Source organism: Phytophthora parasitica, assembly GCF_000247585.1.
Source record: "Phytophthora parasitica INRA-310 unplaced genomic scaffold supercont2.80, whole genome shotgun sequence".
NCBI lineage: Eukaryota > Oomycota > Peronosporomycetes > Peronosporales > Peronosporaceae > Phytophthora > Phytophthora nicotianae.
Genome location: NW_008649066.1, coordinates 156,290 through 172,116, shown reverse-complemented (window position 1 = coordinate 172,116; position 15,827 = coordinate 156,290). Strand labels below are relative to the sequence as shown.

The 15,827-nt window shown below is 52.3% G+C and overlaps 7 protein-coding genes across 8 annotated transcripts; 5 read left to right on the top strand and 2 right to left on the bottom strand.

Annotated features, from left to right (window-relative positions):
* Window positions 1-77: 77 nt before the first annotated feature.
* Window positions 78-1,295, top strand: PPTG_18251 (hypothetical protein; the record flags this gene model as incomplete). Its single annotated transcript, XM_008916214.1, has 4 exons — window positions 78-152; window positions 243-515; window positions 589-681; window positions 743-1,295. 4 exons carry the CDS (start codon window positions 78-80, stop codon window positions 1,187-1,189), a joined length of 888 nt encoding a protein of 295 aa, XP_008914462.1. The 3' UTR covers window positions 1,190-1,295.
* PPTG_18250 lies at window positions 1,174-3,687 on the bottom strand. Of its 2 annotated transcripts, XM_008916213.1 has the most exons (3): window positions 3,387-3,687; window positions 2,938-3,191; window positions 1,174-2,841 (listed from the first exon to the last, which is right to left on the bottom strand). In XM_008916213.1, the coding sequence occupies exons 2-3, from the start codon at window positions 3,146-3,148 to the stop codon at window positions 1,844-1,846; spliced, it is 1,209 nt and encodes a 402-aa protein (XP_008914461.1). In that variant the 5' UTR covers window positions 3,149-3,191; window positions 3,387-3,687; the 3' UTR covers window positions 1,174-1,843. The 2 variants fall into 2 exon arrangements, with proteins under 2 accessions (XP_008914461.1, XP_008914460.1); XM_008916212.1 differs by having other exon boundaries at window positions 2,938-3,687.
* A 238-nt stretch (window positions 3,688-3,925) lies between these two features.
* PPTG_18249 (hypothetical protein) lies at window positions 3,926-4,939 on the top strand (the record flags this gene model as incomplete). The annotated part of the gene is made up of 4 exons (XM_008916211.1): window positions 3,926-4,031; window positions 4,090-4,265; window positions 4,343-4,535; window positions 4,605-4,939. 4 exons carry the CDS (start codon window positions 3,926-3,928, stop codon window positions 4,937-4,939), a joined length of 810 nt encoding a protein of 269 aa, XP_008914459.1.
* Window positions 4,940-5,415: 476 nt separating this feature from the next.
* On the top strand, window positions 5,416-5,976 carry PPTG_24299 (hypothetical protein; the record flags this gene model as incomplete). The annotated part of the gene is made up of 1 exon (XM_008916210.1): window positions 5,416-5,976. One exon carries the CDS (start codon window positions 5,416-5,418, stop codon window positions 5,974-5,976), a length of 561 nt encoding a protein of 186 aa, XP_008914458.1.
* A 1,630-nt stretch (window positions 5,977-7,606) lies between these two features.
* PPTG_18247 (hypothetical protein) lies at window positions 7,607-9,709 on the top strand (the record flags this gene model as incomplete). The annotated part of the gene is made up of 1 exon (XM_008916209.1): window positions 7,607-9,709. One exon carries the CDS (start codon window positions 7,607-7,609, stop codon window positions 9,707-9,709), a length of 2,103 nt encoding a protein of 700 aa, XP_008914457.1.
* A 146-nt stretch (window positions 9,710-9,855) lies between these two features.
* On the top strand, window positions 9,856-12,640 carry PPTG_24298 (hypothetical protein; the record flags this gene model as incomplete). Its single annotated transcript, XM_008916208.1, has 11 exons — window positions 9,856-10,187; window positions 10,250-10,322; window positions 10,397-10,555; window positions 10,627-10,734; window positions 10,791-10,988; window positions 11,056-11,122; window positions 11,203-11,252; window positions 11,319-11,425; window positions 11,486-11,645; window positions 11,716-12,267; window positions 12,353-12,640. 11 exons carry the CDS (start codon window positions 9,856-9,858, stop codon window positions 12,638-12,640), a joined length of 2,094 nt encoding a protein of 697 aa, XP_008914456.1.
* On the bottom strand, window positions 11,573-15,331 carry PPTG_18244 (hypothetical protein). Its single transcript, XM_008916207.1, has 2 exons — window positions 15,136-15,331; window positions 11,573-15,065 (listed from the first exon to the last, which is right to left on the bottom strand). The coding sequence occupies exon 2, from the start codon at window positions 15,059-15,061 to the stop codon at window positions 13,022-13,024; it is 2,040 nt and encodes a 679-aa protein (XP_008914455.1). The 5' UTR covers window positions 15,062-15,065; window positions 15,136-15,331; the 3' UTR covers window positions 11,573-13,021.
* Window positions 15,332-15,827: the final 496 nt, after the last annotated feature.

The window sequence follows — 15,827 nt, the reverse complement described above, 5'->3', positions numbered from 1 at the left end:
TGACCGGCCTCCCTGATTTATTTATCCGTGACAGCGGCACAGGCCATCAGTCTGCTGAAAGTTGTTGTGCTTCGCAAATGACAGGTTGGCCAGGTTCACGTCGTCTGTCTTCAAGCCGAGAGAGTGACAGCATCAATGATGCACAATTCGATGTATGCCATGCTATTTACCAGCACATTTTAAATACCGACGCAGTTTTTAAATATGCGCATGCAAACTGACGCTTGTGATGGTCTTCGTAGCCCCTTCACTCTGCTGCTGTCAGTCCATGGGACAATGTCACCCCAGCAGCAACTCCAATGGAACCTCATCGACCACAACAACGGCACAAGAAGAATGAGGAATTACACCACCCAGCTCCACCAATTGCTCCTCGAAAAATCTCCATCGGTCCTATTCGCCCAGTGAAAGTACCGTGGCTTGTGCGTGACCGCAGCCCAGTTAAGCCAGCCGTTCCAATCGTACCAGCGTTTCCACCAAAACCGAAAAAAATAGCTCCGCTACACTCAGTGAAGGTAAGCTCATTTGGCTGTTTGACTTCAATGCGACATACTATGGGAAAATTCATCGTACATACTTTGGAAACAGATCGCCCGAGCAGGCTGGAGTCGCGCGGACAGACTCAATGCACAGCCTGTCGTTCACGCTTATCAAGAATTATTAAAGCAGACTGAAGCGATGGTAAACTTGTCCATAATACTTTTCCGTGAAAAACAGTAAGAATCTTATGCGTTGGTGTTAGGAATTGGAATCCGCCGAGAACGCTGAAAAGAGGCAAATGGATGACGCTGCCTATCGCATGGGACTGGCAAACATCTCGGATGAAATGGTCCGCAAGCAGAAGGACCTCATCCGCTTTCACACGTTTAAGAACGAAGTGGACATCTTCCAACAGCACCTGGTTCCTTTTATCTTTGACATCCGCTCCGAGCATGAGCGACAAGTCAACTCGAGCGTTTATCGTCACTTCAACCGCATGAGAGCAATCCAGGACATGGGTATCCCCATCTATAGCCTTGGCGAATACCTATTCGAGGACTCGGATCGTATCATTACTGCTCGCACCAAAGACACGTTATACCGCCGAATCCGACGTCGCAGCGCTGCACATTTCATCGACACGGAACTCATTCCTCGCCCGGAGCGACATCGCGGCTCCGTTGTTCAAGCGACAAGCTTGAATAACTAACTGTTAGCTCCTGCCATTCTCCAAAGAGGGCATTATTTGGTGGTAAAATTTATTTATCAGACACAAATGAAATGAAAAAAAAAACAAAGTCCAAAGGTGCCAAGGGATGCGTTGAGCACACACGTGTTTAGGCCAAACCTCGCCAGCTCAATGCATGCCACCCGACCGCGGCCCCGTCAAAGATCAACCGCAGCTACCTTCGCCGCGATCGTGGAGGGCTCGACATCCTGCTTCCACCTCAAGCGAATAAAATGGGCGCGTCGTGGCTGCAGCCATTTCATCCTCTTGCTTTCTCTTCTCCTACAACTACAAAGTCCTCGAGTCGTCCGACATTGTCGTCTGATCCTTCATCTTCCATTCTCGTGAGCGGTCGTCAGGTTTCTTCGTCTTTTTCTCTCTTTTTATTTGGGTTTATGCTCGTGCTTCCTCGGTCGCCCGCTCATCGTCTTCATCACTCTTCGTCATGTTCTTCAGCAGTTTCCATTCGTTTTGTTCACTTCTCATTCGTTTCACGGTCTTCTGCAGAAATGCTATTGATCTCGCGACCAATATCACCTCACAAAAGACACATCAGGCGTGGAGCGGCATTGTCGCGGCCACTGCCAAGAACTTGACAGCGACAACACAACGTGCTCCTCGGACAGGCTACATAGCTCAGTAGCGCTGTCGGCTCATCGGCTTGGCCTCACCGAGAGCGTCGCGACTGGCGCCAGTAGCCACACGAGGGGCGGGGTAGCCCTGATCCATAGCCACTTGCCGGTCGTCACGGTAGCCAGCCGAGCGGTACGACTGCTGGGCCTGCAATTGCGCGTCACCCTCCTTTGTCTCGTCGCGAACGTACACACGACCCTGCGACGCGATCTGGCGACCATCACGGGCAGCCTCCTGGCGCGGGTCAGCACGAGCACTGCGCTCGCCCTCACCGCTAGTGCCACGCTCCCGACGGCCACTGCGCAGATTGAGCACCGTCCAGTCAAACATGGCGTCGAACTGGAAGCCCTTGCGGAAGAAGAGTTCCTTGAACAGACGCTTGAGGTAGGCGTAGTCGGGCTTGTCGTCGAAGCGCAGCGCGCGGCAGTACTCGAAGTAGGCACGGAACTCAGCCGGGTAGCCCTTGCAGAGCACCTCGATGGGAGTGTTCATCTTCTTCTCCATAATCTTCTCGTACTTCTGCTTCTTGGTGTTGGCCTTGAGTCCCTGCCACGGCAGACTGCCGCGGATGAAGTACATGTACACATAGCCAAGCGACTCCAGGTCATCACGACGACTCTGCTCAATGCCCACGTGGGTGTTGATGGAGGCGTAACGAGCCGTACCCGTGAGATTCTTGTTCTCACGGTAAGGAATGTGCTGGTGCGTCTTGGGGTCGCGGTACTTCTTGGCCAGACCGAAATCGATGACGTGCACGATCTGGGCACGTTTGCCCAGGCCGATCAAGAAGTTGTCAGGCTTAACATCACGGTGGATGAAGTTCTTAGAGTGGCAGTACTCGAGACGGCACAGCAGCTGGTCGGCGATCATCAGCACTGTCTTAAGCTGGAAGCGGCGGCCACAGTAGTTGAACAAGTCCTCGAGCGAAGGGCCTAGTAGGTCGATCACCATGACGTTGTATTCGCCCTCAACACCGAACCATCGGAGGCTAGGGACGCCCACTGGAGAAAAATAGCACAAAAAATGCAACACAACACGTTAGCTAAGCAATCGACGGCCGTCAACCTAGAGGGGGACTAAAAAGTTGTAGTACGCACATCCGCCGTTGAGGATCTTGTAGATCTTGGACTCATAGAGTAGCTGTGGGTGCTTGCTCTTAACGGATTCAAGCTTGATGCCAACCTCCTCGCCCGACGTCATGTTGGTGCCCAAGTAGATGTCACCGAAGGAGCCGCTGCCGATCTTGCGGCCCAGGCGGAATTTCTTGCCGACTCGTAGCTCCAGCGCGCTCTCACGAGGGTGGGACATCCTTCTACCGTAGATGGAAAGGGAAAAACTTGGGAAAAAGAGGCTACAGAAGCAGAAGACCAGGGTACACAGGTTAGTTAAGCTCAGAAAGACGCGATTTTGGGCGTCTTCCCCTGCGTCTGCGCGGGCGAGGGGGCTGTCAACGTGAAGAACAGACACAGGGGAGCACGCAGAGGTGCGGCTGGCGGGAGATGACGCCTTGTAGCCGCGAAGAGAGCGGAACGGACGTGACACTTACTAGCTCGGAGGAGAGGCGCGCGCACTGGGTTATGCTGGCTAGGAAGAAAGAAACAGGGGGGGACGGCTCGTCAGCTCGCAACCGTGTGGGTCCAGAAAAAGAAAAGAGTAACCCCATCTGGAGGTTACGATAGAACGACCCAAAGGTTACGACCCCAAAAATGTGTGTGCAGTTATCGTTGCACCGAGATACCCAAATTGTTTAAACTTGATGTCAAACAAACAAGTCATCAAACAACTAAAACAACTGAATGAGTTAAAACGTTATTTCCAATATAATAACCTTTTAAACTCTCGCTAAAACAAAGTTTTTTAGGCAAAGCGTAACTAAATTTGGGCTCCAGATACCCAAAAGCGACTGGCTTGAATCGCAGGTGCGTGCTTCTTTCACAATCAGGCCATCGAACTTAGTGGAGTTCAAGCGAACGATTGCTGGAGTTTATCTATGGGATCGTCAGTCCCGTAATAAGCGCCGGAATGCGTATCAGAGCTTCTGATTCAGAAGCACACACTTTTAGTTGATCCATTTTTGTATTCGCGATGTCCTCCCCACAAGCTAGTGTCTCCGTCCGTAGCACGACCGCTAGCGGCTCGTCCGTCTACGAGTCAGCGCGCGCTGTGCACGAGTATATCCAGTTCCACTACGGTACGTTGAGCTGCATGTATCTGTGCTTCGCTTTCCCTGATCATGCTTTATGCGTTAGAGGAACCGTCGACGGTGGTGCCTTACAGTTTCGCGCCTCTGGACGCACTGCAATTTCTTCCACGAACGGTAGAGCGTTGTGCCAAGCTGACACCTTCTGCTCAGCATTGCCGAGCGCTGGATATCGGATGTGCGGTGGGTCGTGCCACTTTCGAGCTCAGCAAGTACTATGACGAGGTGTGTGCGGAGCGAAGTGGGCAGAATAAGATCGTGCGTTCAATTAGTGATGGGGTACACTTGTAATTGTATTGTAGGCCGTGGGCATCGATTTCTCGCAACACTTTGTCGATGCTGCCAAGCAGATGAAGGAGAAGGGTGCAATGGAGTACGAGGCGCACATCCAAGGAGACATCCACGAGGTTCGTCGTGCGAAGCTTCCCCAAGGTGCTAAGCCGCCCAATGTCGTGTTCCTACAGGGGGATGCGTGCAACCTTTCCCCGACGCTAGGTAAGCCCCGTTCACGTAGTAGAAACGATTATGAGAGTTTTAACCCCTGTTACGTTTTACTCACTGCAGGCAAGTTCGACGCAGTGTTTGCTAGCAACCTGCTGTGTCGCCTGCCCGAGCCCAAGAAATTCCTGATGGAGATTGGAGGGTTCATCAACCCCGGCGGTATTCTCGCACTCGTGAGCCCGTACTCGTGGTTGGAGGAGTACACGGCCAAGGACAAGTGGATTGGCGGTGTGCGTGACGCTGAGGGCAAGCCTGTGGATAGCTTCAGTGTCATCGAGAAGGTTCTTTTGAAAGATTTCGAGCTGATCGAGCGCCAAGACTACCCTTTCATGATTCGCGAGCATGAGCGCAAGTACCAATGGGGCGTGTCCGATGGCACCTATTGGAAGCGCAAGTAAATAGCAGTATGGGCCCTACGTTGTCGTCCTATGCTCTTCACCGCAAAACATCATCGCAATTATGGTAGATTGCGCTAAAGCTTCTCTGATCATCTAACGGCGAGCGTGCAAGTCGATAACAAGATTGTCATTTGTGAGCAGTTTTTCAAGGTACCCGAGTCTAGATTACAAAGGCATTTACACGTCGCACCCGTGAAAGTGAAAATCGTGCAAGCGAAAGTAACCGGGGTGACTTTGACTAGCAGCTAATACTATCGGGAGACTATTGACTGACCTACAGCCAGTGAGTGACTATATTAAACCGAGAGGCGAATGAGACGGAGGCGAGCGGAGAGCAAGCAGAGCGCACGGGAGCTTAACGACCAATCCGCGCAGAGATGCACGAGTTCGCGCGGCACACCTGCTACCTTTGGACTGGGAGTACCTGATCTCATCACGTCTGGGAGATTGCTGCAACGATCGGTCGCACACTTGATATGCTCACCGACTTGGCTTTCGTTTCCAAGCCGCATCGGATCTCTGACTCTGTTTCCGCTCGCATCACGTCAAAATTATGGTGTTTCTGTATGTTTGGGGTGTCTTCGCCTCTCTCAACCAAGTATGTTACGCGTTCACCCCGAGCGCTACTGCGCTTCTCCTTTTCTGTCCGGATGCTCGACTTGATTTTGTGCAGGCGATGCCGTTGCCGCTGTTCCCTGTTGTTGAGGAGCTCCCTGCGGCAGTCACCGCACCGTTCTCGCCGTCTTCTACTGTTCGGCGGTGGTGGTTGTGCATTGGGGCCATTTGCTGTGACTGATGATGATGGTGCAGCGGCAGCGGGTGACTGCGTCGATGTTCCTGCGGCGGCGGCACCTTCGGGTAGCTCTCAGTCACATACACGAGCTGTCCTTCGTGCTGCGGGTCGGGAGCTACGAAATGGCGCAATTGGTAGTAAGGCGAGTGCGGCAGCGAGGAGTTGCGCACACGGGTGTACATATAGTGGTTGGCCAATTCGTTATAGTAGCGTGCATACGTCTCGCTGCTCACATGGAGGCTGAAGTTGATGAGAAGCAAATACTCCACCTCGAGCTCGTTCATTTCGGGACAGGGAACACCTCCCACCTTGGCATAGTAGGCATTGTTGAAATAGTGGTCGTCAAAGAACTTGGCGGCCAGTACGACGCTCGTAATGACAACGCGGTGCACGTTAAGTTCCGTAAGCACAAAGCCCTGCATCTGATGCAGGCGGTCCATGTACACGAGCGCGAGGACGAAGCATTCGGGGCTGCAGCTGGCGTACTTGTGGATGCGCGTGAGGTAGTCCCGCACTGAGATACCGGGTGCGCGGAATGCCTCGAACTTGGTCTTGTGGTAATAGCCGAGGGGCATGCGGTCACTAGCGTGTACCATGGACTCCACGACGACGGCCAGCGTTTGCACAATGGCGCGGCCACGCTCGTCGTTCGAGTCGGCCGTGTCGTCCAGCATCATGGCCATCACTACTGCAGGCCGGCTGCGGGCTGAAAAAGTGAGTGGTGTTAAAGCGCGGGGAGAGGGGGAGGTCGGGGTCCTTACGCTTCCTGTGCCGTGTTCTCTGTCCGGCCTTCCTGCCGGTTGTGGTGTGTTGCGATGATGGCTGGCTGAGGGGGGAGTATCCGAATAGGTAGGTCTGTGGTAAACAGTCCCTCGTAGCAGTGACTGGCCTTGTTCTCTGAGAAAAGGAGCACTCCGAAGGGGCAGCAACAAAGTCGAACTGGGACCGCGAAGAAGCCCTTGCTTCTCTTCTCCGCGCTTTTTTTGGCTTTGCAAAATCCGCATACATAGAGGGGCTACAACGAAGCTCTTCGAGGGTGCGAGAGCACCAACCAATGTTGGTGTAAATTACACTGATAGCGTGTGTTTTTGTGGCAAATCCGGCCAGTTTAGCCCGAAGAACATGGGACACCTCCAGCCTGGAAAAGAAGGCTGTGGTTGGAGACGTCTCTTTAGGATCGATTGAATTCATTGTGTGCATTGGCATGTCTTGCATTTGATAGCTACACTACTGCACTTGTCTGACAGGCATACACATACGTAGATAAGGTTCAACTTCAAGGGACAAGCTTCCGAAAAAAAAAAAAAGAATGGGGTCAGAATTTAGGTATTTGCAAAAAAAAACATAGGATTTAACAGCCCTTGCTGAATTGGTTGGCGCGCAGCATCTCGTATGATACGCCGAGCCGATACAACTTGTATCGGCTCGGCGTTCGTAGGTCATCCTAGTCGCAGTGGACTGTTGCAGCATACTGTACGTGAGCAGGTGTAATATATGAAAAGGTGCGATGCAGCGCAGCAACATAATCGAGCTTACCTAGCTGTTGGGCGAACTGAGCGATTGACTGGTGGCGGCTTCTTTCTGGATACGTGGGCCAGCGAACGCCGCAACACCCTGATACTGTATCGCAAAAGGCTGTATGCCTATAAATTTAAAATATTAGTCGAACTTGGTATTCTTTAAGTGAAATCATACAAGTCTCTAGAAGTTTCTTGTGAACTTCATGGTGGCTTTTCGTCAGCTTTGGGGTTGTTTTCGTATTTCACAAAAAAACAAAAATAACTACTAGGTAGTCATATTTACAATTTTTTCAAACCAGGGAGCCATTTCGAAGCAACGTCCAACATCCCATCGCCATTCATTCAGTCACCTTCATGGGCTCAGGTCGCTCTCGCAAGGGTGCCAAGGCGCCCGCTTCCGGACCTGCCACATTCTCTACATCTCGCGACGATGACGACCTTCTTGTGTCCAAAGGCTCGTCGAAATCTGCGCAGTCGTCGATGCCCAGTAGTCCGGAGATCCAGCTCAAGGTGAACCAGAAGTTCGCGCAGGAATTCGAGGAGCGCAAGCGCAAGGAGGAGCTGTCGATACTGGAGAAGCGTGGCCTCAACGCGAATGACGAAGACGACGAGTCCGATTCGGAGACGGAGGACGAGGATGGAGAAGAGCTTACCAAGGAGCTGGACGCGGATATCAGCAAGACGCTCAAGCTCATCCGTAAGAAGGACCCTGCCATCTACGACTCGTCCATCGCCTTCTTCAAGAAGTCAGAGGCGGAAAGTGACAGCGATGAAGAGGAAAGCAAGACGAGAAAGAAGAAGGGCTCGGCGCCGCTGTACTACAAGGATCTGGTGCGCCAGCAGGTGATCGCGGGCGACATTAGTGGCAGCGAAGATGAGGAGGAAGAGAGCAAGTCCGTGCAGACGTATGCTGAGGAGCAGGCGCAGATCAAAAAGGACTTCCTGGCTTCGTTAAAAGAGAAAGACAGAGATAGCAGTGATGAAGATGAAGAGGAGGCAGACGACCTGGATGGAGGCCTTTTCACGGTCAGGAAAAAGACTGATGGAGAGCAAAAACAGGAGGAAGAGGACTATGCGGAGTTCACTTCCAAGTACGGCACGAAGCTGAAAAAGGACGAACTGGACCCGGAGAAATTCCTCGAGCATTATCTGAGTAGTGAAGGCTGGAAAGACAAGTCTGCGGCTGTCCCGCATTATGACGACATTGTGAAGGAGGACGAGGAAGACGCTGAGGAGCTGGAGAAGGCTGAGGATTTTGAACACACCTACAATTTCCGTTTCGAGGAGCAAGGCAGTAGCATTATCCAGACTCACTCCCGTCACATTGAGGATACGATGCGTCGTGAGGACGACTCGCGTAAGCGCAAACGTGCTGAGCGTAAGGAACGCAAGGCGCTTGAGCGTCAGAAGAAGGAGGAGGAACTGCGCCGTCTTAAGAACCTCAAGCAGGCGGAGATTGAACACAAACTGAAGAAGGTTGCGCGCCTCATGGGCGAGGGTGAAGGCACGGCAGGTCTAAAGCCGGAAGATTTGGAGGGTGACTTCGACCCCGAAGAATACGACAAGCGGATGCAGGCAGTCTTTGACGAGCAGTACTACGACGAAAACGATGATGACATGGAGAAACCTACTTGGGACGAGGAAGAGGATAAGGAGCTGTTTGGTGGTCTTCCTGTCGACCCGGACGAGGAGGCGGAGACCGAAGAGAGTGGTGAGAAGGCAAGCGAGGAATCTGAGGAAGAGGATAACGAGGTGGAGCAGGAACAAGACGGAGACGACGAGGAAGAAAGGGAAGACGAGGAAGCGGAGGCACCGCCCAAGAAGATGACGAGGGAGGAAATGCAGCGTGAGAAGCAGAAGTACCTGGATGAGCTGTACAGTCTGGACTACGAAGACCTGATTGGGGATATTAAATGCCGCTTCAAGTACCGCCAAGTGCAAGACAATGATTTCGGTCTGACGGTGGACGAGATCATGGCTGCAGACGACAAGGAGCTCAAGCAGCTTGTGTCTCTGAAGCGCATGGCGCCGTATGCCGACACCGAGTACTCCGTGGACCGCAAGCGGCTTAAGACTTTCAAGAAAAGCGTCCGGGAATCTCAGGAAGAGAACCGCAGGCGCAAGAATAAAACGGAAAATGTTGAGGCTAACGAACCGCAGGAGACTGAGCAGCCCAAGAAAAAGCGGAAACGTAACAAAAAGAAGAAGCTCGTGGAGGAGGAGGAGGCGAAGCCAGAAGATGACGAGGCGGATGAAGAGGACCCCGAGCCGAAGAGCAAAAAGACAAAGAAAGAGAGTGCAGGGCCGGCAGTGGAGATGGCGTCAGATGAACCCGAAAAGAAGAAGAAACGTCGCAGTAAGAAGAAGAAGGGCAGCGAGAAGAACGCGTACGCATCCACCGGTCTGCCGACTTCTCGACTTGAGTCGTACAAGCTGGTCAAGCCTAGCAAAAAGTAACAGTCTTCTCAATAATTCGCTTCTCAATAGACGATTCATGACTTTGTCAACCTTTCGTCTTCTTGTTCAGGACAGGACGTCCGTTCCCTAGAATAGGTTGGCAATGTTACTTCCGTCCTCCATCTAAGAAGTCATTCACATTCGCAATGGCTGCGCTGCCATCAGTCGCTCCAGTCTCGTCGAATTCACCCTTGGCAACTGGCGTTGTTGCTACTGCGTTTGATAGACGAGGGTCGAGACAGTCTCGAGTTGCTCGACGGAGTGGAACTGCTCCTAGTCCCACAACCGGAACACCGACAACGTGGACTGCGAGCAACGAGAAAACGTCATCAACGGAGAATGAGAGCGACAACAAGGTGCAGCGATCGACGTCATCAGCTTCTCAATCAAGATCGAGTAAATGGAGTGCACTACGTCGCGAGATTCTGCCCAGTCCAGCGCTCATGACGGTCAGTGCGAAGGTTCAGAACATTATCGAGTAAGTTGTAGAAGATAAACGTTGGTCTTGCAGTTGTTGACCTGCTTTTGCTTCGTCTGTAGCATGCTGAAGAAGCCCCCAGAGGACCGCTCAGATAATGATATCCTTTCTTCCCCATGTTACTGCTCTGACTACGTATCCACGACTGCACGTACAAATTCCTGCAAGGGTTTCCCTTAACCAGTTTTTTTTTCTCTGCACACGTGAAGATTCTGTATCAATGGCTTATGAGCCAGGAGAAACTAAGTTCGCTCTTCACGACAATGTCTGAAGTGTCTGCTAAGAAGTTATGCAAGGAGATGGAGTTTCTGCATCTTAATAGTGGCGAAGTCGTCGTCAAGCAGGGCGAGAAGGGCAGTACATGCTTCGTACGTTTTTTCGTACACATCGTCTTGTTCATTACAGTGTCACTTACGTGCATCGTGAACTTTGGTCGTAGATTCTCATGAGTGGCCTCGTGGCGGTGTACGTGCGCAGTCCAGAAGAGCAGATTAGGCATCAGCGGCTTATGCGCTCAAACTCTGTGTCCTCTAGCTTGCGTCGGCTTGTAAGTGGTCGGCTTCGTAGCATACAACAATGATCAATCTCACGAATCGGCTGTAGTCAGCAGGAACGGGCATTAACTATGGGGCCAAGGTGGTAACACTGACGCCTGGTGCAACGTTCGGGGAGCTCTGCCTCATTGAGCCAGACTCCAAGCGTAGTGCTACAGTCGTGGTTGATCAACAGGCCCAAATGGCCAACTTCATCGTACTCACAGCTGCATCCTATCTGCGTATGACGCGCAGCCAAACAATTGAGGTACGCTGAATTCAACAGCACTGCTTTACTGATTTGTCGATTAACTAACCTCGTTTCATCACGACAGGGAACTATCACCGACAACATCGCCTTCTTACAGCATTTGCTTATTTTCAAGAACTGGAGCAAGATGCGTACGTCGATACCTGAAACTTGGTTGAATTATGCGTTCTCTTCATCAATCCTTATGTGTGCGCACTCATTCTTGCTTTAGAGCTCATGCATATTGTGAATTCGATGAAGCTTGTCAATGTATCAGCCGGAGTATGTATTTCATTTGTCTTGCCCTCACGTGGACCTTGCCAACTGATATTGTATATTTGCACACAGCAATACTTGACGCGCAAGGGCGCCGAGGCGGATTCCTTCTTTGTCATTTTGCGTGGAGAAGCTATAGAGAGTGTCAACCTTACAGTAAGCGAAACTTCCGAGATGAGGTAAGCACTGCAGTTTTGGTTGACTGTGTGATGAGGAGCTTCTCAAGGTTGCCGCTCCAGTATGGGAGAAGTGCGTGGTGTACAGCGAAGTATCACAGTCGAGCTCACTTTTCTGGGTAAATTTGACGTGGCCGGTGAATATATCGCGTCTGAGAAGAAAATGGCCATGTGCCCTGTGGATATTCGCGCTGCCACTGACGTAGACTGCCTTGTACTCACAGTAAGAACTCGTTGTTACTTAACTTGAGTTACGTCGTGTACACGTACTAATGATCATTTTATATTTCCAGAAGAAAATGTTCATGCTACATTTCGGTGGTAAAGAGTTAAAGCCTCACGTAGTACCAACACGGAGGCGCCTAGGCAAGATTGCTGAAGCTCGAGAAGCTTGGCGCGAGACTCGAATTTTACAGGCATTGCAATACCCTTCCCTGCGTGTCCCGATTACTCGCAAACTTATGCGTCTAAGTGGAAATTGCTGCTTGATCTGTGGGCGACGCACGCATGTTGCGGGCGATCCCTTGTGCATGGAGCTACCATCATACTACATGCTTGACGAGAAGCAGAAAAAGCGCGAGCAGAAGGAAAGAGGTCGCACAGCGAGTAAACACCGCATCAGTGTAGTTTCTCCGCCTTCTTCCGGTGTGGATAGTTCAAGCCCAGCTAGGAAGCCGTCAATGATGTCGAGTCCAATTCGAATAGATCTACCGTCGCTGCGTGAGCATGATCACGAGGATCATCACGAGCTCCAAAGTCCAACACGCCTTGGTGTGCAACTTGTGAGTCGGCAATGGCAAGAAGCCGAAAAGAACCGAGTTGTCCGCTTGCCACAGCGACCAATGGTAGGAGACATGTGAGAGCATTTGGTCATACTTCTTTGCCATACACTAACTTTTTATGCGGCATCACCTTGAATTCCGTGTACAGACAACGCCTTCAGGAAAGCGGGCATCACCGCTAGCAGTGACTTCAATCACACGTTCGTCTCACATTACTCGTCGTCAGGAGGAAGAAGAACAACAACGCCTGCTAAAAGCCCGCCCTCTTAAAACCCGCAATATCCAGGAAGAACTTCAGCACATTCGAGATACTTGGCCGAACTGCTGGAATTACGACGATGAAATGCAGACACGACCACGACCGCGGTCTCCGCTGACGTCACCAAGGCCTCCTAGACTTGGCCAACAAAGCGGAAGCCTGTCAGCTCGGACATGAATTGTCTGATATCTGCCACGAACGTAACATCAGCCTGTCACGTCAAAAGTGAGAGAATCCCACATACGAGTAAATGGCTCCACAAGGCATGCGAAAGTCTAGCAAAGAAGGCAAAACCGGAAAATACTTTATCACTTTGGGGTAACTCTGAATCCACACAGCCATCCATGCCCGGACAGCTACCAACGAAGCCCCTCATCAATTTTTTTTCACGTATCCCGCTCATGCGGTAAACAAGTGGCAGGAGGAAGCGCAGCTAGACACGCATCCTCCTTCCTGACAGGATCACATATACACCGCGAGAGGTTGCACGCTACACCACCCAGTTCGCCAACCACCGCCAAACGTGTCCACGTACTCCAGCTTCACATCGCTATACTCTTAAAACGCAACTTCCTTAGTGCCTGCTGGCGGCGCGCTAACTTCTTCGTCTGCTGGCTGGGAGACTGAGCCATTCGTAGGGGGTTTGCGAGCCGCCAAGTGAGCAGCCTTAAACTCCACCAGATCTTCCTGGTACTCTTCTGACTGCATATACTGAGTCACCGTCTCACCCAACACGTTGAGCACCTCCACCTGCTTGTGGTCGATGTTGTCACGAGCGTAACGATCCGCCACACACAGGTCACCTACTACTTCACCGTTTACCAGCAACGGAATACCGACGAAGAACTGCAACTTAGCTGTGAAGCGTTTCTCGCCTGAAATACGCTTGTCCGAGCTCACGTCGAGCACAATGCATGGCTTACCACGAGTTGCTAGTCGTCGAAAGGTTGGTAGACTTCGGGGGAGACCTGGTGCCGGCTTGCCGTCATAATACCTCACGAGCTCGAAATCTTCGGTGCGAATACCTGCCATGGGGCATGTCAACGTCTCCATAGCCAACATGCAGATTTCCTCCATGTCCTCGTTGAAATAATGGATACGACGATCCGAGTTCTTCTTCCTGCTAGTAGCAATACTTGCATTGGACGCGGTTCTACCCATGGAACCAATCGGTCTACCCTCGTAGCCCGTTCCTCTTCCTTGACTTGAAGTTGAAGACGTTTGTCTGTGGAAAGGAGGCGGGCTGCTACCCCCATCGTCACTCATTTGCGCAGTTGCGTCAAAATCATTTAAAGATAAGACTGATCCCTTGTACTGCATCGGAGGAGGAGTCGACGAAGCCGGATTGTCGTTAGGTGGGCTGTACGATTCATCCGAGGTCAGCGAACTCGTACTACCGATACTAGTACCAACACCCATGCCGTTCGGAAGTGGCGTCATAGCAGCGCCGCTGTTCATCTCTAGCTCTGTGCCATTGCTGCTAACCATTCGAGACGACGGGTTCGAGAATCCGCCGATCATGGTGCTTCCAAAGTTCGGATTCCCCGCATTGCCATTTGAACTGCCACTCTTCGCCAAGCACGCCTTGCAAACTCGCACTTTCGCCGCCACATCCTGATCTCCCTTGACCATCTTAAACACGGTACAAGCAGAACAGACTACTTCGCCGCACACTCGGCAGTGGTGACGTCGCTTCAACATACCGAAAGACTGTACACACAGCGAGCAATTGGTGCGCTGAGCATCATTCACCCATTCCTGTCGTTGCGCGAGCGCTGCTGGGGCGAACAGAGCCTGTTGTACCGCTTTCTGCATGCCTGAGAGGTCTCCCGCAAGCCTCAACGACGTTAGTCGGACTCCAGCTGACACACTTTCTCCACCTCGCGCTTTACGCATCGCAAACGTCAGCGTGACGTTGCACATGTTGGGATCTTCCGGGGTCTGCTGCACCACGTAGGAACTCGGTTCAAACACTGTCAAACTGTAAGCATCTGGCTTGCCGCGGATGCCATAGCGCGCCGCCGCACCATCATACGACTCGAACTTAAGCACACCCACATTGCCGTGCACCGGGTGGTTGGGCAGCAGCACGCAATACTCTCGGATGCAGAATTCCTTGGAGCGGCCAAGGGTTTTGGGGGACGAGTATACGAGCCACTTCAGCGTCATCGACTCAATGGAGGCACCGTCGTGAACAGAACCGGCATCTGCCTGATGCGCGTGCAATACCTCTCCGTCCAGAAAGTTGCGCGAGTGCAGTAGCTTCTGGAAGCCCTTGAGACTCGCGTTGTCCACAGCGCGCAGACACTCGAGCACGTCGGGCACAGAGCCCGCGATTTTAGTGACAGCACGCACGGAATAGGAGAGCCTCTCGCTGTTCTTGGAGTGCAAGTACACCATGGCGTTATCCTTGCGGTTCTCAATCGCCCAGACGCTCATGTCCGAGGCGCTGCGCACAAGTTCGTCCACCTCCGCACGTTCCGATAGGTACAGCGCATCTAAATCCACATCCGCCGGCCACTGCGAGGCCACTGTGGGTCCGCGTGCGTACTCGGGCGAGCCTGGAGTGCCGCTGCTGTTGGGGACGTCGCCGTTCATCGATCTGTCGATTGTTCGAAGTAACGGTTAGAATGCGGAGGGAGACGGCAGCGTATATGTACCTACCTACCTACCTGCAGCTACAATAGGGACGAATATAGCTCAAGGGAGGGGGTGTTGCCGCGGTTCCTTCCGCCCTGGTTGGAGCAATGCCGTAGTGCCGTAGTGTCTGTCGCCAGTCCGCAACTCCGCACTGGCTGCGGGACGTTCGTTGCGACCTTCCCCCCTTCGTAGCGGCTATGCACGTCGCACCAAGAGGCACGCGGTGTGAAAATTGTGGACTGAACTGAGGCTTTTTTTCTACCAATCAGAGACCGTTGCTTTGTACTTAAAGTATGTAGCGAAGTATAGATTTTGAGCAATTGTGCGAGCTTCCAGCGCTCTGTGCTTGCTTTCCTACTCGTTGAGCTGATCGAGGTTGCCACGGCAACTTGCCCAAGAGAGGCTACCGAGATGGTAATGTAAGATACACACTCGATGGGAAGAAGCCAGCGAGGTCACCGCCAGCTCGAACCTCGAGGTGACCGCCATCCGTATCTCTTACAGTGAAGGCCAGAATCGGCCATGCGGGTGATGATGAAAGGCTCGACTCAGAGCTCGGCTGCTGCGAGAGTCGCCGCAAAAGATGCCATTCGGTGTGATACCTAGCCAAATGGTCACGCAGCGCCCAGCTGTCGCCCGGGCTCAAATAACAGCGCCGCGGCATAACACGCGCGTGAACATTTTCAAGGCGAGTGGTTGCCTCCACCGCCATGTCGCGCTCTTG

Coding starts and splice junctions, on each gene's coding strand:
- PPTG_18250 (XM_008916212.1), bottom strand. CDS start 3,148: ATGTCCCACCCTCGTGAGAGCGCGCTGGAGCTACGAGTCGGCAAGAAA. Junction 2,842..2,937: donor CAAGATCCTCAACGGCGGAT/GTGCGTACTACA, acceptor ATTTTTCTCCAG/TGGGCGTCCCTAGCCTCCGA.
- PPTG_18244 (XM_008916207.1), bottom strand. CDS start 15,061: ATGAACGGCGACGTCCCCAACAGCAGCGGCACTCCAGGCTCGCCCGAG.